This window comes from Carassius auratus, unplaced genomic scaffold, assembly GCF_003368295.1.
Source record: "Carassius auratus strain Wakin unplaced genomic scaffold, ASM336829v1 scaf_tig00216832, whole genome shotgun sequence".
Taxonomy (NCBI): Eukaryota; Metazoa; Chordata; class Actinopteri; order Cypriniformes; family Cyprinidae; genus Carassius; species Carassius auratus.
Window position 1 is genome coordinate 14,895 of NW_020528755.1, and position 22,820 is coordinate 37,714.

A 22,820-nucleotide genomic window follows, 5' to 3' on the forward strand; every position below is an offset into this window, starting at 1 on the left:
CCACAGACAGTTGGATTGATAGAGGGGTGGAAACAAAACCAAGTGCAATACGGTCGTTGAAGTTTTTGGATAAAGGGAACACTACAATTTTCTCTCAGAAATTGCTAGTACATAAATATTTACAAAGAAAGTAACATTTGGATTAATAGTGAAATTTTGATTAAAATACAGGCAACATTATTAAAAGCCCACAGAGAATTCCCACTTTAAAGAAGAGTGAAAAGTTGCTGAAACTACTCATCCTCAGGCCTTCAAATGTAATGCCATTTGATGCCAGGTCATGTAAATGCGTTTGTTTCTTCATCTGAAAAGATTTGGATAAATGTAGCATTATATCACTTGCTCACCAATGCATCCCCTGTAGTGAATGGGTGCCGTCAGAATGAGTAATGCACACCTCTCCAGTCCATCAATTAATGTCTTTTGAAACAAGATGCTGAGTGTGCACAAGAAACAAATCCATCATTATGGAGTTCACTTTAAACTGTCCCTTTGGCCAAAATAAGATTCCATAATCCATTATAATGTTTTAAACGGTGAAAAAGTCAATTCACTGCTGTCCCAAATATGTAACATATTTGTTTAGAACGGTTTCGGATTGTTTTCGCTTGTAAACACTGCTTGTTCTGTGCATATTTCTCTCCTGATTCAGACAAGACTATTTCTTGGAGATGGGATAGACAACTCGTATTTCAGCTGGAAGCATTTGCTTTAAATTTAATATAGTCCCCTTGTGGTTTTTTGTGACGTTTTGGACTCTCTGTCTGTTCTAATGAAAAAACAAACTCATCTTCATCTTGGATGGCCTGGGGATGAGCACATTTTCATTTTTAGGTGCTACTCCTTTAAGTTTAACCTAAGACCAACAGTTGTATCTGAACATCTTTCACACTTGCAAATGTGATCATTTGTTCCAATCTTACTGGTTCCTCATTAGACAGTCACTGTAAGAGTTGCAAAATTTCTGAAGCTGTAATAAATTCTAAAATTCAATGCAAGAACCATTTATTAGCCACCAGTGAGCATGTCACATTAAAAGATCCAAGACTGATGACTCTGACCTATAAAAAAAATATCTACGACATTTCCTCAAATTTGTCTCAGACAGCAAAACCACACTTCACAGCAGGCTTAAGAGAAGCAGCAGCGCTCTCTTGTGTCGGTTACAAAAACTCTTAAAATGTTAAAAATTCATACTGGTCGACAACTATTCAGGAGGTTACACAATCTAAATCTAGCCTACATGAAGCTATAATATTTTGGCCATGGCACTTGATTAACAACACTTGTGTGTAATACACACTACAACAAAACTCAATTATTTATTAAGTATGTTCTCCTAAAAAAAGCATGGAGCCAAAAAAATGAAAGTAGCACAGATATTAGCCTCTCATAATTTGCTGTTCTGTAATGGGTATCTGCAGGTGCAGCTCTTTAACATAATTGGCATATTATGGCAGAGACTAATTATTTAACTGTAGGCATGACGAGCAATTTACATCCTCTCACCAACTGAACCCTCTCGTCTCTGGCCAGGTGTTTTGTGCATTTTACTGTAGATTGGGTGCAAGTATGACTGAATCTACAGAAAATATCAATAAATAGTAATAACAAATGTCATGAGTTCTGACTGCTGCCTTATTTGGGTGAAAATATGTTAAATCAAAGGCAAGGCAAGGCACTTTTATTTATAGGGCACATTTCAAACAACCACTGCTGACCAAAGTGCTGTACAATCAGTTCAGACAATATAAAATATATAAATACGTCAGCAGACACAATCACATCATAACCCATTATAAAAACACAACATAAAATTACATTTAACCAAAAGCCAAAGAGAAAAAATAAGTCTTTAGTGAAGATTTCAAACTATCAACAGTGGAAGACAACCTTAGGTGTTCCGGCAAATCATTCCACAGACGCGGAGCAGCAACAGAAAAGGCATGATCACCTTTTAATTTCAGTCTAGTTCGTGGCACAGTGAGTATCAACTTGTTAGAGGACCTTAAGGATCTAAACATTTCCGGGGAAGAAGGTCTGTAATATATTGAGGAGCTTGGCCATTTAACCCCTTAAAACATACAACAATACCTTGAACTTGACATGGTATTCAACCTGCAACCAGTGAAGTGAAGCAGGAATTTGTCAAATATTTTCCCTCTTTCGAGTACCAGTAAGAAGCCTGGCGGCAGCGTTTTGTACCATTTGTAGGCGGGAAAAGGAACAATTAGCAACCTCAAGGTACAGCGAGTTACAATAATCCAGCCTGGATGAAATAAAGGCGTGAATCACTGTCTCCAAATCTTTTCCTGTTAAAAATGCTTTTAATTTCGCAATAAATCTCAAATGATAAAAGCTACTCCTCACCAAGTTAACTTGTTTTCAAATTTAAGGCCGTTATCAAAAATCAATCACTCCCAGATTTTTGGTGTAAGCATGACAATTCTCACTTAAAGGACCCAGTTGTTTTTTTAATCTGTATGTTAGAAGCTGGTGATCCAAAAACTACAACTTCGGTTTTAGAGTCATTCAATGTTAAAAATATTACCTGCCAGCCAGCCTCTTACCTCCTCGAGACAGTTCAACAAAGACGTTATGTCATAATTATCCCATTTTTTAAAGGGAGATACACCTGTGTATCATCTGCATAAAAGTGATATGGAATATTGTGTTTTCGAAAAATCGATCCTATAAGGGAGCAAATACAGCAAAAACAACAGTGGGCCCAAAATAGACCCCTGAGGTACACCACAAGTTAATGGTACAGAAGAGGAAGAAAAATTCCCAATCTCCACAGAAAATGTTCTATCTAATTATATCTATCAGAAAGATACAATTTAAACCAAATCAATGTTGTACCTTGAATTCCTGTACTCAATTACTCAACCGCTCAAGCAAGATAGCAAGATCAATGGTATCAAATGCAGCACTGAGGTAAAAAATGAACAAAATTGCACAGTTACTGAATCCACAACCAGCAAAAGATCATTCAGCACCTTCAGCAAAGCTGACTCTTTACTCTAATGTTGTCTGAAACCAGACTGAAATTAGTCTAACAAATTATTCTCACTTAAAAATATCGTCAATTGATGGAAAACAATCTTTTCCATTACTTTTGATAAAAATGGTCATTTTGAAATTGGACGATAGTTTTCTAAAATATAAGGATCTGAACTGGCCTTTTTTGCGGAGTGGATTCACTACTGCGTGTTTCAGAATTGATGGAACAGTACCTTGAGATAGGCTGCTATTTATAATGGTTAAAACAAAAGGTTCAAGTACACATAACACTTCCCTAAAAAGACGTGGAGGCACAACATCCACGGAGCAAGAGGAAAGCTTCATTTTATTGAAAAGCTCAACAAGAAAAGTAGAAGAAATAGGCTCAAACTCAGTTAAACACGCCGATCATGGGTCATTAAAAGGTGCGTTCAAATCAGATTTGGGGATACAAGAACGAATAGTATTAATTTTATCCACATAAAAATTAAAAAATGATTCACAAATTGTAGGTGTAGCATCAGGAAATGAGAGTGAATTTGGAATTAACACATTATGTATTGTACTAAACAGAGTATTTGGACTGTGTGAGCATGCTTTGCTATAAGGTTAGAAAAATATTTTTCCCTAGCAGCCTTAACAGAGTGCTGGTAGCTCACCATGCAACGTTTCATAATTTCATAGGATACTTGGAGCTCATCTTTCTTCCACTTTCCTCCAATCCTGTCTGAAGGCACAAGTATCCTTGTTAAGCCAAGGACGCGACCTTAACTTAGGTTTCTTAGTTTTAAATAGTGCAACTACATCTAAAACATTACCACACAGAAAATGAAGACACAGTAAGGCAAGCATCACTGAAAAATGCATCTTCGAAATGTTTAGATGTAGCAGAAGTAACAAACCGGATTGGCAATCACAAGATTTAACATTAAGCTTTGAAGTATTGAGTACTGTGTTAAACAATACTGGCTTATGATCTGATACACAGATTTCATCAATCTCTATATTACTGACACAGAGAGCTGCTGAAATCACCAAATCAAGAGTATGGCCTTGTTTATGAGTAGCTTCTGTGATCGACATAGTGAGGTTAAACGAGTCAATCATTTGAAGAAATTCCTTAACCATAGGATGAAAGGGACAACACACATGTACATTAAAATGACCTCAAATTAATAGTTTGTCAAAATACAGTACCAAATCATACAAAGACATTAATTATATTGCAAAACTATCAGCATAAAGCAACCTGCAATGCAACTAAACAACACTTGATATCAAACGATGCTGTGGAGTAGCTGCTTCTTTGAAATAAAATGCAAAACACCATAAAATATGAATTAATACATTTAACAACATTGTAACAATTTAAAAACATTATGTCACTAGGTTTCATGTTTAATTCATCAGTATCAGTCTTGAAAATTACAAATAAATCTTCATGTTTTGTAACAGTGTCTAAATTTGCCATCTAAGAATATAATTAGTCAAAAATCACAGTTGACTAAATTAATCAAATTGGAAATGTAAGTTCATAAGCCAAGCGCATTCATTATGCGATTTTGACAGTAGCCTCTGTAGCAGGGGATCTCTAATATACCATAAACAAGAGGAAAAATAGCTAACAAAATGTTATCTGCGTATTTCTTGTCCTTTAGTTAATAAATAAATAACTTTACAAATTAAGCAATGACACATGAGACAGCCTACACACTTAAAAAGCTAAATAAATAGACTGAAACACTTGCTGGATATCCTGAAAGCTGATCTGACTTCAGTCCGCCACGCCAGATTGAGTCCAGATGCTTTCCAATTAGTGGAAACTTCCGTATACGTCATAAATGGCTGATGAAGGCCTGCTGAAAACCTGCCAAGCGGCAAACACGTCATTGAGAGAACAAAACATTGCTCGGTGTTATTAATAGTAAAAAAAACTAATAATCCAGTATGTCCAATGAAGGAGCAAAGAAGAAAGGTAAAGTACCTGGGGACAAAAAACCGTCTAAACGGAAAGCAAAGAGGAGGGAAACTTATGCAGTGTATATCTACAAAGTTTTGAAGCAGGTGAGAAAGTTTTCATAAATAAAAAAGATGATCGGAGAACAATTACAAAACTGATTCCGAGAGTGTATTTCAAGTGGATGAAATGCGTTTGACGCCGCGTGTGGTGCGACTGCGTTCGATTCGTGAATCATTATATTGAGTCGGATCTTTTCAATGTATCGATGGAACTGATTCAAGGAACCGGTCTGAAAGAATCATTCTGCCTGATCGGTCCAAGTGTTTGTCATTCCTTTTAATGTAAATATTTAGGTACCAAATGGCTTTATGCCGTGAATTATGACCGCTTGCAAATCAACAGAGACCCACCTTTACTAATAAAACGTAGCCAAAAGACCTAAACCGCGGCTTAATTTCAACATTTTGCTCATGTAACGAAACGCAAGAGCATAGAATATATAACAAAAAAAAAAGTGAGCCTATCAGAATCCCCATTTGTGACGGTCATCGTGACGTATGAATCACTTGAGGGTGTGTGGTGTGTTTTTATTTATTTATTTTTAAGTTCAATAACCTACAGTAGTCAACATTTTGAAGTGGATCAAAACCTTTCATCAAAGTTGTCCTAAAACTAAAATGAATTCTCGTCTTAGGACAACTTAAAATTATCTTTTTTATTTTTCCACTTCAAATATTGACTACTTTTATATGACCTTTTTAAAACCTACTGAATATGTGACCTTTAATCATTATGTATCTGTGTCTATACGTTCCTCCATAGGTTCATCCCGACACTGGTATCTCCAGCAGGGCGATGAGCATCATGAACTCGTTTGTTAACGATGTGTTCGAGCGCATCGCTACAGAGGCCTCACGGCTCGCTCACTATAACAAGCGGTCGACCATCACGAGCAGAGAGGTGCAGACCGCAGTCCGGCTGCTGCTGCCTGGAGAACTCGCCAAACACGCCGTGTCAGAGGGCACCAAGGCCGTCACCAAATACACCAGCTCCAAGTGATCACCTGTGAGCGGTCCAAGAGCCGGAGGAGCATTTCAGCTTAAAAAGTCCTATGTAAAATTGGCCATGTTTGCAATCACTCTTCAGTGTTAATAAATGCACACATAAAAAAATCAGTGCAACTGTTCATTATCCTGAATTAGAAAACCAGTACAGAAAAACACAGCAAAGAGGAGAATGTGATTGATTGACTATACCATATGTGCAATGAATTCCATTGTACTTCTATGGTATATGTCCATAAGCATGGAATCACCATTATGAGTTTTGTTAGTAAAATGACTATTTTTAAAAATGTCCACCAGTGCTGTCACCATGGAGTTACTGAATTCAGTGAATACATAATGAATACATGAAGTCATGCATAAGATTCCTGATTTCAAATGTGTAATTTGGGTATGCTTCGTTTAAACGTGATTTGGTGACCAAGGAAAGTCTGAATTTCTGTCTAAAGCTGCATTTTTGATCTACTAAAGATCCTTAATAAAGGGTTTTAGAGTTTAGAGCATGCAGTTTGCAGTGTTTAATATCATGCAGCCCAGGGCCCTCTGGATCTGTGACCATGCATTTACACCAAGTGATGTGCAGAAATCACTAATGTGTTTTTGCCACTAGATGGAGACATTGTAATACTATTGAGATTGGAGCACGAATACGTCAGCAATATTCACAGAGTCTCATAAGATTAACTTTTTCAGGAGTTAGCGAGTGAATTAGTCTCAGATTAGGATGGAATAGAGCAATAATTTCATATACCATGCGAGTATGTTTTCCACACTGGGTTAACTATTTGTATGAGCAAATTAATACAAATGTTGAATCTCTTGAACAAACAACCTATACAGGACAAATACAAAAGCAAACAATTAGATGTCTTTGTGTTTCAAACAAAACAAAACTAATCATGCTGACTTCAAATTAAATGCTTTTTAGAAACGTGATTCTTAGAAACAAAAATATTTTGCCTACACAGTCTACACAGTGTGTGTGTGACAGCTAAATTATATGTAGAGAAAAGATCACAAATATACATTTCAAGCCATACTGGTTTTATCTGTATGTATCAAAAAATATATGTTCATACAGTATTATTATATAATTTAATATAATGTACATTTGTGTGTGTGTGTGTGTGTGTGTATATATATATAATATATATTATAAAACATTTGGCTTTTTGGTTGTTTTTTATAATGTTTTATTATACTTGTTTATTATCAACTAACTATATAGGAAATATGCAAGCTACTGTCGCTTCAAACCAATCACACGTGCCTAAGGTGTCTAGCAAATTGTAATGAATAACTTTTACATAAAAGCGGACAAATTTTCTATTTTTGTGGAGTAATTGGATTTTCCAACATGACGCCCTGTGTCTATGAAGCTTATTTATGGACATGAAATGATATTTACAGTTAAAGACACAAAGCTCGGGTTTTGCACACCTTGTGAGAGATACATGCGTTAGATAAACCAGAATAAGTAGCTTTAAATACAATTTAATTTTCATATTTAAAATGCTGAAATAATAACTTGTCCATTTTACAGTCTAGTAGCCGACCAATGAAGTATTTCACAGTGAAGCTTTGGTGAAAACAAATCATGCTTTGTCCTTCATTAATCAGGGAAGTCTGAGGAACACTGGGCCCCGACATGGTATCTCGTATTCCCAGCCCTCCCTCTCTGGCTCTGGCTCCTACCATAAGCCTTACTGATGATCTTATATATGCTAATGATGGCATGTCTATGGACATATTACAGCGAGGGTGATGGTGTCATTAATGACAATGTCTTAAGCGTTATCGTCATCATCACCATGTTCCCCTTGATCTTGTGGTTTCCTCATAGATCCCCATGCGCTCATTTCATTTCTGCACACACAATCTCTCTTTCTCTTTCCCTCTCCCTCTCTCTCTTTTGGGTGGTATAAGCACATTACGGATGGGGACATTAGTAACTAATGCAGGCACTGGGCCCCGCATTGTTTTGGTGCACAAGTACATCATTAGAAAATGTTCTACTTGGCAGGGAAGCGTGTATTAACTCGGCTCGCAATAAAATGAGGTTGTGATCAATTGTTAAAGTTATCGAGAGCTATTAGGTTGAAATATGAACCTCTCAATTGCCATAATGAAGAGGGTGCCCGATCGTACACAATCAACAGAGCAACATACACTGTGCATTGCGGGTTCCGGGCGCTCGAAAAAGAACGACAGAAAGCAATTTTGCAGAAAGAGAATGCAAGCGCGTCGGCCTAACCTCATTACAAATTTCACCTCATTACTAAATTTCAATAATCTACTCAAAACGTTAGGACCAACCAGCTATAAAACTGAATTGCCAGCTTTTTTTGAGCAACGGGACAATGCGGCTATCATAAACGCCAGTCTCGTGAAGAATTACGTCTCATAATGCCAGCTAACTTTTGATGGCGGCGCCAACGTTGACTCACGATTTTGGCAAACTCGCTGCATAAATTAATTTTATATAATATTCTCTACTGAGGCATATTGATGAGTCTTAGCCTTGGAAATTCAATTAATCCCCCAAACTTAATGTTTCGCAACTGAACAGAGCCCAATCTTGAGGAGAGCAAAGGAAGATTCAGTCTGGTACCACATTAAAGTTGCTGTAGTATTGATAGAGCAATCTTATTACAACGTGTATATCAGCCTACACCACCTTGCCTCACCTCTAGGATGATATACATGATAGAACAATTCAGAATAATGACTTTGTAAGTAATTTTAAAGATACTTTAGTATATATTCTCACTAAACAAGACCAATATTTGCTCATATTGCCACCCTAATTCACTACTGTTCAAAAGTTTGGGGTCAGTAACTTTTTTTTTTTTAACAAATTAATACTTTTGTTAAGCAAGGATGCGTCAAAATGATCATAAGTGAAATTAGAATGTTACTAAAGATTTCTTTTTTTTAAATGTAATAAACACTGTTCTTTTGAACTTTCTCATTCAAACAATGTTGAAAAAGTATCAGTTTCCATTAAAAAAATAACATAAAAATAGAAGCATATTAGAATGATTTCCGAAGGATAATGTGACTGGAGTAATTCAGCTTTTCCATCACAGAAATAAATTACATTTTATAATATATTAGAATAGAAATTAGTTATTTTAATGTGCAATAATATTTCACAATATTGCTGATTTTACTGAATTTTTAAACACACGAATGCAGCCCTGGTAGTAAATCTTTTCAACTTGTGTCTTTGAGTCATGAGTATAAGCTATACCCATTGTTTCATGCTGACATGAGTCTTAAACAGTAAGGAACCACTAGGTTATTTTTTATGAAACAGTTCATGGTCATTTATGAGTGAGAAAGACTAACTGTATTTGCACCACTATGACCACCTTCTCCACCAAAAGATTTGTGACTTCCTTAGAATTCAGCAATAGTTCATCCAGGTTCCTCAAAACAGGATCAACATGATTATCTGCAACATCATCTGTAGGTAAGTGGCCAGAGACTCCTGCATGAAGTCCAGTGGATGTTTACTGTACTGAACAAACCACACACTAATACTCTCCGATCCGTCTTTGCTTCATCAGAGCAGTTTTCTTCTCATCCCAGCATTCTGGATTTCCGCATTCAAAGCTTGCGGCACTATTTAGACAGCATTCAAACAGCTCATAATCATGTTGGTTATTCCTCGAAAAATATTCATTGTTATCAATTAGTTTCAACCAATTAGCTTGCATTTCTAATTCTTGGTCTGCTCTTTGTTCCTTTAATTAGTAAATTCATTAGTACCGTCTAGTGTTGCACGCCAAGTAGATGTTTCAGCAATGTATTCTTATGATTTTAACATGAGGCGCAGTGGTGATGGCAGTATTAAGTGGGAGATAATCAGCAGGAACTAATTGTCTAATTGCACTGATGAAGGTTACCATCATTAGCCTGTTCTGGAAGTCCGGTCCTCAGCAGCAAGCGGACCATCTTAACCCTACAGATGGCCTCACTGTTAAGCTCACGGCAGGACAAAATGACAGACATCTTCTATCCACGGGGAGCAAGACAAACGAGTGTGTGTCTGCGTACGTGCATATGTATATGCGTGTTGCGTGTGTGTTGTCCGCAGGGAGTAAGACGAACGAGTCGAGGGAGTGCTGATTCAATGCACTTCTTTCTTTTTCTTGCTTGAGAAAGTCCCTGCCTCCACAAAAATTGAATGTCCACCATTTGAGAAATGAATTCATGGAAGTCACTGTCTTTTTTCCCCATTAGTAAGTGTTTAGTTCAACGTTTTAAATAATTGCGTTACAAGGAATGATATTTAAAATACATTTGGGAGGCAATGGGGCGGGAAAGTGCCTACATGTTTTGCTGATGATACCCGGGCCATTTGGAAGACATCAAAGTAGTGAGGAGGTAGCCCAGATGCATATTATAAACTCATTATGTGTATCATTTAAAAGGATGTACTCCAGCAGCAAAACAATCTTCCCATTCTCTGCCTCGCCTGTAATGTGTGTTCGCAAAGTCGCAACTTTTTGATGCCTTCAGTCAATGTGACAGCTATTACTGCATTGCAAAATGGAATAAATGTCATTTATATTCCTATTGGCAGGGTCATTATCATATGGATAAGACATTGCGAGTAAGTGTCTTTAGAAGAAACCAAAATCTTGAAATTTCTGAAAAAAAAAAAAGAAATGGCTGATCGTCATTTAAGAAATGATATTCGTAATTATTGCATTATGATGATGATAATTTTTTTATGTTGAGGAAACATGCAAAGATAAACAGACGAGAGTCTGGAATGCATTTTAAATTCAAATGTAAAGTTCCTGATTTTGAATTGAACTGAGGTAGCAAACAAGATGGAGAATTGCAATTTGAATTTGAATGTAGAAATTAAGTGAAATTAAAAATAATTTAACTCATAAAAAATAAGCAAACATTAACCAGAAAAGCTACAAAGTTTGGAAAATTATTTAAAATGCTTTGAAGGTATAAAGGATAAATAGATTCTAACATGCTGATTTGATGGTCCAATGAAAAGAGTGACAATTATTAAATTATTAATATTTCTGAAATAACTCTGACAGAGAGGTTGAAATGCATTGCAAAAAATCAAATGAATTCAAATATTTTTACTTTTATTTTTTCACTGGCGTCATAATTCATGAATACATAATGTAATTATGAGTATATGAAGCACCTAATACAGTATATCAATCTGAAAAGTATCCATAAATGCTGTTATTATAGAAAGGTTTTCTGCAGAGCTGACCTGTTTAGATACAAACAGAAAGTCACTGTAGCTGTAATATCCCACCCATGTGACTCTGTAAAAATAGTTCCGTTTGCATGTGGCCAAGTTCCTACTCAGATATCAAAACAAGCCCAGAGAGCTGAAGCAGAAGGCCATTTAAAAGATCTCAGGCCTTTTAGTGACTCGACCAAAAGCTAGTGTGAAGGCACAATCAGCTTTATGTCTAGAAGGAGTATAATGTATAAACCAAGCTCTCTGTGCTCTTTAGAGCAGGAAAGGCACCAGATGAGACTGGCTGCCCCAGTTCTCAGTGGCTACCTGCTGAGGAAAGAAGCCTGGGACAGGGGCACGTCTTCGAGGCAGACCATGGGAAACCCTCCAGTGGTGTGCCGGGACCCTGTTGTCCAAAATGCCCTGTACACTGGAAATGTACAAGCTGTGAAAGAGCTTTCCTTCAGACCTAGTCATCCAGCCTCAAGGAGGAGCCATGCGCTGGAGAGCAAATGGAAAAGTGAGCGGTAAGAACTCACGTTTGTTTGAGTTGAGTTTGACTGTGCAATTGTCTCCTAGAAATCCGTTTAGACTGTCGTGATTACTTGAACTGATTACCTCTCAGATCTAGTTGGCCAGACAGCATCAGGTTTCTGGATCTTTCTAAAGGTCTTGCCAGGCGGTCTTAAAATAGTCACTATATCTAAAAACAGGCAACAGACTAAGCAAATATATTCAGAGCAATCATCTCCAACATTGTGCCCAGTCTTTAGACTAACCCGGGCAATCAAAGAAGAAGCTGGATTTGCACCTGCTCCTCACTTTACCTCACACATGGGGCCGAAGATTAAGTTTCGCAAACAAAAGAAATATCGCAGCGATGTAATCGCGACGGCTCAGGCATCAGGACTTATCCTCCAGTTCTGGAATGCACTTCTGGTCGGAGATGACCTCACTGTTATTAGTATCGTTGATGACCCAGAATATGCTTATCTCTTAGATGCCATATATGACACCAGCAACATAGAGGAGTGGAGGAACTTCAGGTTCAACTACAGAGGGCTAAGTATGTTAGGGTTAGAAATAATGTGAAATTATGTTAAGATTGCTTACTACAAAATAGATGCTGCTTGTTCAGTTTACTTAATTAAAATGAGCTAAAGCAACAGAATTGCTGTTTTATGACTGAATTTCATTCTGTTTAATTAATTAAAATACATAAAAATGAAGTTTGCTTAATTATTTTGTTTAATGTACAGTAGTTGTGTTGTAACTACATCAATCATTTTTGTTGCATTAACTAAAATGGCATGTGTGGCTTTATAGGGATGTATTATATAAAAATGATTACTTATTTCTTTTAATTATTATTCTTTTTATTATATTTATTTTTTACCCTAAAACATTTCTGTTAATTACAATAAATAAAAATAAACAACAGAAACTTAAAATATGTGATACCTATACTTGGAAAGGAAAATGTTCTAATTTTCAATTAGTAACTTTATGTATTGAAATAACAAAACTGTAAAACTATACACTCAAAAAAAGCTATGAAAAAAAACAGACAGACAGATAGACAGACAGACAGATAGACAGACAGGCAGACAGATAGACAGACAGACAGACAGACAGATAGACAGACAGACAGAAAGACAGATATATAGACAGACAGATAGACAGACAGGCAGATAGACAGACAGGCAGACAGATAGACAGACAGACAGACAGACAGACAGACAGACAGATAGACAGACAGACAGAAAGACAGATATATAGACAGACAGATAGACAGACAGGCAGACAGACAGACAGACAGATACATAGACAGACAGATAGACAGACAGACAGATATATAGACAGACAGATAGACAGACAGATAGATAGACAGACAGGCAGACAGATATATAGACAGACAGGCAGACAGATATATAGACAGACAGACAGACAGACAGACAGACAGACAGATAGACAGACAGGCAGACAGATATATAGACAGACAGGCAGACAGATATATAGACAGACAGACAGACAGACAGACTTATGCTCACCACGGCTGTATTTATTTGATCAAAAATACAGTAAAAACAGTAATAGTGTGAAATATTATTAAAATTCTTTCTATGCATAATAATGTATTCCTGTAATGCAAAGCTTTCAAAAAATAATTCAAAATGAAACAACAGAACTTCTAAAACTTTAAATCTAGACCTTCCATCCAGTTTAAAACTGATTCAATGTCATTTTTTGACCCCAGGTTGAGGCCATTTTTAACCTAACGTTAAGACTAAGTAACTTCTCACTTGTAATTTTGAATGCAGTTTAGCATATTTTAGACTTCCTGAGCAGGTTATTAAAAATTGTGATGCCAAATGTGTGTTTCTGGAATGTTATGTTGTTTAACCAGTGAGTGGCTGTCAATCATAAATTAGACAATGCAAACCTCATTAAATATTTATTGCTTTGTGTCAGTGCAAAGACTTTTGTTCAATTTCAGGTTCTGCGGAAAATTACATTCCCTGAAATGATGAAAAAATAATGTTTACATTTTTTTTTTTTTACTATGTTTCAAACTTTTGAAGTAGATAGAATGATAAGGCATCTTATTCGTATGAAAATAAGAATATTAAACTGGGGTGAAATCTCAAACCTGACTAAAATTAATAACTAGCACAGATAATACAAAATGGCAAGTTTAAAATTGGTTAACAATTTGAAATGTGATTAATTTCTGTTCTCAAGGATCTTTCTTGTCATGCACATTTAGTTCATTACATCAGTGTAGACATTCCCATGCACGTACACAAGCACTCAAACTTTGTCACACTAGCACATCCTCATTTCCAGTATTTCCACGTCAGACTCACCTGCTGTCATAGTTATTTGTTCCCCTATGTGTTTCGGTTACACATAAATTGCTCTCTTCTTATTGCACCCTCCCCGACTGTGTCTTTGAGGTTGTCTTGGGGTCTTTTTATGAGTTTGTGTTTATGTTTGTTCCAATGAAACTTACTGATACTGACCACAAAAATGATAACTGCAAAAGAAACAAATGCTACTGCACTTTGAATTTGAAATTATAGTCACACTGTATCCTGAATGATGAAAAACATCCACATAAGGTTTGGATATGGCTTAAAAAATATTTCATTTAGAAAAATGTTCATAAATAAATGGATACATTAAATTGCAGATATTTTCTGCTCATTGAATGCCATCCACATAAACTAAGCGAAAATATTAAAGCTGTCCAGGCCTGTTCATGATTTCCTGATTGAAAATGAAATAAAGCTTCAGACCATCTATAGTACTGAATATCTGAATCTTCAGATAATCTCATAAATCGTATTTTTTCAGGACTGTGGTCATTGACGTATGAACAAGAGCTGACCACGCCACTGCACATCACCGCTGGCCGAGGTTTCACCGAATGTCTGCGGCATCTCCTCCTGAGGGGCGCTCGAGTGGACCTGGCACCTGGGGGCACCACCGCCCTGCATGAGGCCTGTGAGGAGTGCCAGCCCGAGTGTGTCAAGCTGTTGCTGCAGCACGGAGCCAATCCCAACGCAACCAATGAAGACGGCCAGATGCCCCTGCACGTGTGCACTGAACTCGATTCACTTGAGTAAGTGCTTGTTCAGTTTACAGCAATTACAGGAAATCCTGTGGTGAATTCGGTGATTTCAGATTGACACTTGAAATGAAGGTACGCTACTGGACAAAAGTTTGGAATAATAACAATTTGTTTCATGTTTTTTGAAAAAAGGCTCTTGTGCTCAACAATGCTGCATTTATTTGATCAAAAACAGTTATATTGTGAAATATTATTACAGTTTAAAACAGCAGATTTCTATTTGAATATATATTTTACAATATAATTTATTCCGGTGATGTAAAGCTGAATTTTCAGCATCATTACTCCAGTCTTCATTGTCACATGATCCTTCAGAAATCAGTAAAATATGCAATGAATAAAAACTGAAAACAGTTGTGCTGTATAATATTTTTGTGAAAAAATGTAATCCATTTTTTTTAGGATTCTTTGATGAATGGAAAGTTTATTTAGTTTATTTCAAGTAGAAAGTTCATTTCATATCAAACATCCCATCGTACCCCAAACTTTTCAAATACAGTTTATTATTGTTTTCTGTAAAAAAAAAAAAAAAAAATGAAACAGCACAACGGTTTTCAACTGAAAAAAATAAGAAATGTTTCTTGAGTGCTTCATCAGTATATAACAATGATTTCTGAAGAATTATGTGACACTAAAGACTGGAGTAATGATGCTGAAAATTCAGCTTTCCATCATGGATGCAGCCTTTGTTAGCATAAACGCTAAAAAATTATAAAAACAAAAAACAAAAAACTATTATACCGGACTTTTGATCAGTAGTGTACTTGACTTTGCTGAGTAAGTTATATCCTAAAAAATGTATATTGCTTATGCAGAATGTAATAGAGCCTGGCTGAAGTTCTTGACATGTTTTCAGGTGTGCCAAACATCTACTAGCATTCGGTGCTTTGATCAGCGCTCAGAGCTTGGATGATAACGACACACCCCTTCATGTAGCGGCCCGCCATGGCCTTCCTGATCACATGGAGCTCTACTTACGACACGGAGCTGCACTTAACCTACAAAACGATGAAGGAAACACAGCACTGAATGCCGCCTGCTCCCAGCCTCAGGACTGCAGATCTCTGGAGCGCTACAGCCGTGTTTGCCACATGCTGGTATCTGCTGGGGCGGACATACATATCAGTGACGTGGACAAGCAGACTCCACTGCACAAGGCGTGTAAGAACGCCATCCCTGACGTGGTGGATCTGCTGCTGAAGTATAAAGCCTTGGTCAATGAAATGGATTATGGTGGCGACGCACCGATGCATAACATCCTGAAGGTGGTGGCCTACAAGACTGACCATGAGCCCGAGAGGATTGTACAGGCTCTTCTCAATTATGGATCCATCAGGGTGTGGCCTGGAGCTCTGCCCAAGGTCAGGATTGGACGAGAGCGCTTTCCATTCTAAGTCTCATTATATTCTTAAACCTAGTCAAGAAATGTCTAACGTTCCTTAAAAATTCTGAAGCAGTCTTACTAGGAATAAAATCCTTATCTAATAGTCACATTCTTGCTGGATATACTGAAATGTTTTGTCGCACTTTATTTTAAGGTCCAATTCTCGCCAAGAACAATAATAAAAATAATGACTTTTGCCTCAATAAACTCCTAATTTGCTGCATACTAATAGTTAGTACAGTAATTGTTAAATTATAATTAGGGATGTTGAATTTGTGCTTTATAAGTACTAATAAACAGCCAGTCTGGTAATAATAAGCTTGCTACTAGTTAGTGGTCCCTATTCTAACGTGTCACTCATTTTTATATTTCTCATATATTTCTCTATATTTTTTATCTTTAATGTTCTATGTTTTATTCTTATTTTGACTATTTGTTTAATTATCTAATCAGGATTTTTCATGACTGGTTCCAAATTATTTTTAAATTCTGTTTAAATTCTGATCTTTCAAAATACAGTACTATTTAATATGGTGGGTTCAGTAATATTTTTATTACTTTTTACTTACTTAAATTTATTTATTTATTTATTCATTCAAGCAAAGTCAATAATTTTTACTTTTATAATCATCAAAATATACTTAAAATTACACCATGGTATCCACAAAATATAAAGGGCCATAAATGTTTTCAGCATTGATAATTATAAGAAATGTTTCTTGAGGAGCAAATCAGTATATTAGAATGATTTCTGAAGGATCACGTGACACTGAAGACTGGAGTAATGATGATGAAAATTTAACTTTGCATCACAGGAATAAATTACATTTCAAATATATTCAAACAGAAAACAGTTATTAATATTTCACAGTTTTATCGTACCATTTTTTAGTAGATAAATGCAACCTTGGTGAGCATAAGAGATGACTGTCAAAAACATATATATATATTTTTTTTAAGAATATCCCCAATGCCAAAATGTGTATGTTAGTGTATGCTATTTTTGACGTCTGACAATAAAGTGTCCTGACAAACAAAACAAAACAAGTCAAAACAAAGCGGCAACTCTTAATTTGCATTTGATTAACTGTCAACAAATAAGTTGCCTGTAGCAACCAAATTGCTAATTATGGTTATGCTGTGCATTGCTAGGATATGTTTTGCAGGTTTACTATTATTTTTGCTGTTTTGGTAAAAAATTATAATAAAAAAAAATTCTAAAACTTTTACTATCATATGAAGTAGGAATTTTAAATAATGTATGATTTAAAAAGTACATTTAAGTACATTTATTATTACCTCACAGGGTGCCACCATATTTGTGTGATATCATACTTTTTTTCGAAATGAATGTAATGCAGCATGTAACCTAGAGAAAGAGTCCAGTGATGACTGGTAAAGTAGATGTCAGTGTACTGACATTTTAAATAATGAAATAGATTTGTGTATGAACACAGCTGATAACAGCAAAAACATTAAAGTTCACCCAGAAATTAAAATGGTCATCATTTACTCACTTTCATATCATTTCCAAACCATGTATTACTTATTTCAATAATATATTTGAAATCTATAAATAAATGTATACAAATATTTTTTAAATAATAGTCTATACAATGAGTCAATGTTGTTTGCACCCTAGATTGACTTCCAAAATATCTACTTTTATGTTCCACAAAAGAAAGAAAGTCATGGAATGTCATGAGAGTGGGTAAATAATGATTTTTTTTTTTTTTGGCTTGAAATATATCTTTTAAGAACAAATTGAACTGGATACTAACCTTTCTGCCATTTGTAAGGAACGAACCCACATTTCAAGAAGGCATCCTTCTGTAATCTGTAAATTACAGTTTTCTTTAGCACAGATATTTAAACTATTGATCTAATATATAGAAATAAATGAACTCAAAACCATCATTAAAGTTCACCGCAAGCAGCATATGATCCTTTCTTTGTCACAAATACAGAAATAATTACTTTCAGATGGGTTCAGTTCTGTCTTTCAAAAGCGCACAGTTAAAAACACTTGATACCACGCATCCAACGAGTCCCACTTGTGCCAAATAAATTGCCTGAGTCTTAACGAGGCAAATGTTAATAGGAGATTAATTAGCAGTAATTGCAGAAATTCCCCACAATCCCCCAGAGGGGGGCCCAATCTGTTCATCAGCCCAAGTAGTTAATTATTCCATGTAATGTTCTCCCAAAAATACAACTTTCCACCTTTGACCTCCACAACACAGGTGGGGCTGTTGCACCAGGTGGAAACTGACAAAAAGCTGCTCAGCTATGACCAGCTTCCTTCAACTGTTACTGCAAAAGACTCAGGATAGCGGTTCTTTATCATTTTAGTTATTATTAGCAAAATAAGATCTGATTCACAGCATAATCGGTTGCTGAAGAACATTAAATTTGGATCTGTTTTCAACACTGATAATAATAAAAAATATTTCTTGAGCAGCATTTCAATATTTTATAATGGTTTCTGAAATATCATGTGACACTGAAGACTGGAGCAATGATGCTGAAAATTCAGCTTTGCATTAGAATACATTTTAAAATATTTAATTCATATATTTAAAAATATATTTTCTTTTTTAAATATAAAACCACTATAAACAAGATGAAAAAAAGACTAGATTCTTATTTGATATAGTTTCTTTTCCCTGTTTGTTTGTTTGTTTTTTCTTGTAATATGATGGCTTTATTTTGTAATATATCTGCGCAGGTGTTGAAATATTGCTGCACATCTCCAAGAACAATAGAGGTGCTCTTCAACGCATACGACCGCCTCAAAATCACAGAAGCCTGGGTAGAATCTGTACCTCCTGAGGTGTTTCAGGTCAGAAAATGTCAAACTTTTGACTTATATATATATAATGTGATAAATATTTAAGTAAATGCTAAAAATGTATTTTAATAAAATAAAAATCTTCCAAAAAACAAACAAATATTGTTCTCACAGTACCACATAATATATATTAAGTATACTGTTTTCACACAGAAACACCGGGAATTCTACGAATCTCTGTTTGCACTGATGCAGACTCCTCGATCTCTACAGCATCTGGCTCGTCACAGACTCCGAACATTTCTACAAGGTCGCTTGCACAACGTGGTCCCTAGACTGGGTCTACCAACCTTTCTTAAAAATTACCTAATGCTGGCATTCAGAGACTATATGCACTGACAAAGACCACAAACATAAATTATAAGCATGCAGTGATTGAGTTTTGCTTTATTCTGTGTGATTCTGATTTGATTTGTGTTGGAAAACTGTCCTGTCTTTAATAAAGATGATATAATCAGGTGGCATCTTTATAGGGAATCAATAAATGGTGGTGATGCTTATAATGCCAATCTGTGAGTGAGACTTTCAATGTAAAATGTGTTTTATTATTACTGAATTCTATCATAATGCATTTAGAAAGAGGATAAAAGGATGTTTATGAAGAATAAAACAGGAGGAGGAGGATGCAGAAGGTCTGTATAAAGTTCATAAAGCCTATCCAGTGCAACACATATAACATTAACCACCACACTGGGGCGCCATAGAGCTCAAGTGGAATCTGAATTTGAAAGTTCTCAATCAAATCACTCATGGGATTTCATGCAAAATTGAATGGAATTTTGAATGGAAACTATTTAAAAGTAACATTCCGAATGCTTTAATGTTTTCATTTTCTTGTAAAATGAAATTTTTAAAATGTATTTTTACTAATGTAACAAATTAATTTTAGCTAATTTACTAATGTATCAATTTATGCACTACATTCAAATCTTACTGATTAGTGGGCTAGCTATAAATGCATTTAAGTATTTTCCAGTAAATATGTTCAAACACTGATTTAAATTATATAAAAAGCATTCTTCAGGAAGGCAAGGTTCGATTGTTCTGTTGTATTTTATCAAATTGTCAATTTTTAAGTGCTTGGTTTGACTGATTTGCTTACCTACACTGAGGTTTTCCTTACATTTTCTCATTATCCTTTTTCACGCCATAATTTATATTAACAGAGGACAAAAGAAAAGCTTGCTGAAACATTACAATTCAGTGATTTGACATTCATATTCAACATTTGTAAGGTCATGATTGGACAAGAAGGTATCCGTTGCAAAAGGGGCTTGTCTCTGTCAGTGAATTCTTTTTTAGATGTAAACTATTTCGATATGAAAGCTACTGATTACATTATTTTCAAACTGTTAAGCTCCACAAGTATGCATCCCGTTCATTTTTGTTACAAGCTATTATCAACTCTGAGAAAGGAGCGACATCCTCTAGCCACGCAGAGATATGTGGACATATTATGTGATATGATTATGTCATGAAGAAGCATGCACTTGAATGGTAAGCAGAAGTAAAGGCGGAGCGCAGAATAATAGGGGACAATGTGAGGGCCTCAAGTGTTTAATGATCCTGTCATCTTAAAAAAACTGCAATACAATGCAATGGACATATAAGTAAAAAGATTTACCACAACAAATTATTAAATAATAATAATTGTGGTTGGATTGTAATAACATATTTATTATTAATGATACCTATTATTATTATTATTATTATTATTATTATTATTAGGTTGGATGCTGGTGAAGTGCACCTTTGACATTTTATTATTCAAATGTCAACTTTATGCATATTCTGACCTGGTGTGCTAATATTCCTGTAATATCCTCACACACAGATCACTGCAATCACAGCATAGTTTAGCAATAAAATATGTTTTCCCTATAACGCTGCACTATTCGGATACAAAGCGTCAAAGATAAAGCCTTGGTTTGTGATTTCTGTCTTCATGTGTAGTAGTAACATATATTGAAGAACAAAGGTTATTCGCAATTGTCTGCGAGCAGATCTTTGATAAAAGTCTCATATAAGATGACCAGGAGGAGGGGGCCTCTGATTGTATCCCATTCAGTAGCGTGAGAGAGAGAGAGGGAGAGAGAACGCTGTCTGGTTTCAATAGATCAAAGAGCACTGCTCCTGAATGGAGTCATTTGCAATTATAAGAATAATTAGCATCTGTGGGTCCTCCATCGCTAATCAGAGTCGGAGGTGATGTGTTTATGTCCTCGCGCAATCAGACGGCCAGTTGGAGAGCTCGCGCCCCGCAGGACTCAATAGCGCCTAATCATCATCAGAAGTGAATTGGCATTTAAACGGTAAAATGATCTCCGATTAAATTAATGCTTAGCGGGGAAAGAGAAACCGCTCAGAGGGTACAATTTTAGACCCCTTTTCTTTGTTTTTTTCCTTTTATTATTTTTCTCCTAAAATCGAAATTAGATTCTCAACCATTAACGGATAGAATTGGTTACTTTTTCTCTTAAAGTCTGGCCCTTCTTAATTTTCTGTGTAACGTTACTTAACATCTTGTCAAATTATCTGTAATTTTCAACCAAAGAGCTTTCCTCTAAATATCTGAAGCTCTTTTTTGTTGTGGATCTTTAAAAATACATTAAAATTGATTTCATACAATGACTTGAACATCTGTTATGATAAACACGTTTTCGATTTATGAACTGCAGTCATTTTGATATGATCCAGAGCTTGAAAAAATAAAAATGTCTCTTTAAAAGGCTGAATTAAGATAGGACTAACTTACTTGAACCCCCAGGGGGTCAATGTAAATTTCAAAAATACATTTTTAATAAAAAAAGACAGGTTTTGTTGAGGTCCAATGAAAAAACTTATTGATATTCATGAATTATTGGGTGACTTTCAGGGAATTTCTGTCAGAAATGTAAGTTACTAACGTTATATGTAAATCTGTTTACAACGTCTACGGATTTAATCGGTCTTTTTGCCTCCCTACATCCCAAACATGACGGAAGCCATCTAAACAAAACTTTTTTTGTTATAAAATTTCAATATACATACAAAATATTGAACAAAGTGATACAAAATGACAGTTGGCCTACTTGTTTTGTCGAAGTTCTGCCTGGGTCACAACGGAAAGCGCTCGCGCTGCCTTCTGTTGCTATGGTTACCCCCTCAGGCAAACGCGATAGCGATTTTCGCGCCATTGCTGAACTTCTGTAGTGACTGAAACGTTATTTGAAAACGCGTTTGAAATGTATACATTTTACATTTCCACACAAATGTATAGGATACTTTACATTTCACATCCCAGAATCCCCCCACCGTTTGTTTTGACTGACTTTAGGGAGGTTCAAAGTGTAATTAGGAGGATCAGGCCCTCCCAAAATTCTCACCCTATTCCTGACTTTTAAAAATCATATGTAGCCAATATAAAAAAAGTTATTTTGACAAAAATGTATAAAGTTGTATATACACTTTTTTTTAAAGGTTAAACTAATAGCCTAGCTAGTCTATATAAAATTGCTTTTCCAAGAACTCGATATGTTTGTTCAACTAAATGTAGACATTTCTTATTTTCATCATCTAGAAAACCCATCTATAAACAGATATAGATATTTATAGCCATATTTTGTAATTTCCTCCCAATTTGATCAGGAGTTCACACAGATCTCTACATTCAAACGTCATTTCATCAGTGAAATCTCTCTCTTGGGGATAATTG

General features: G+C 35.6%; 1 protein-coding gene, 1 long non-coding RNA gene and 1 pseudogene across 3 annotated transcripts; 2 read left to right on the plus strand and 1 right to left on the minus strand.

Moving 5' to 3' along the window:
- Window positions 1-4,394: 4,394 nt before the first annotated feature.
- LOC113099017 (uncharacterized) lies at window positions 4,395-22,243 on the minus strand. 2 transcript variants are annotated; one of them, XR_003289262.1, is made up of 4 exons: window positions 22,198-22,243; window positions 18,057-18,112; window positions 11,876-11,960; window positions 11,616-11,758 (listed from the first exon to the last, which is right to left on the minus strand). It is a non-coding gene; the product is annotated as an uncharacterized LOC113099017 (long non-coding RNA). The 2 variants fall into 2 exon arrangements; XR_003289261.1 differs by lacking the exons at window positions 11,616-11,758; window positions 11,876-11,960 and adding an exon at window positions 4,395-4,870.
- On the plus strand, window positions 4,876-6,126 carry h2bk1 (H2B.K variant histone 1). Its single transcript, XM_026264069.1, has 2 exons — window positions 4,876-5,067; window positions 5,786-6,126. Exons 1-2 carry the CDS (start codon window positions 4,951-4,953, stop codon window positions 6,020-6,022), a joined length of 354 nt encoding a protein of 117 aa, XP_026119854.1. The 5' UTR covers window positions 4,876-4,950; the 3' UTR covers window positions 6,023-6,126.
- Window positions 11,315-19,635, plus strand: LOC113099015 (ankyrin repeat and SOCS box protein 10-like; annotated as a pseudogene).
- Window positions 22,244-22,820: the final 577 nt, after the last annotated feature.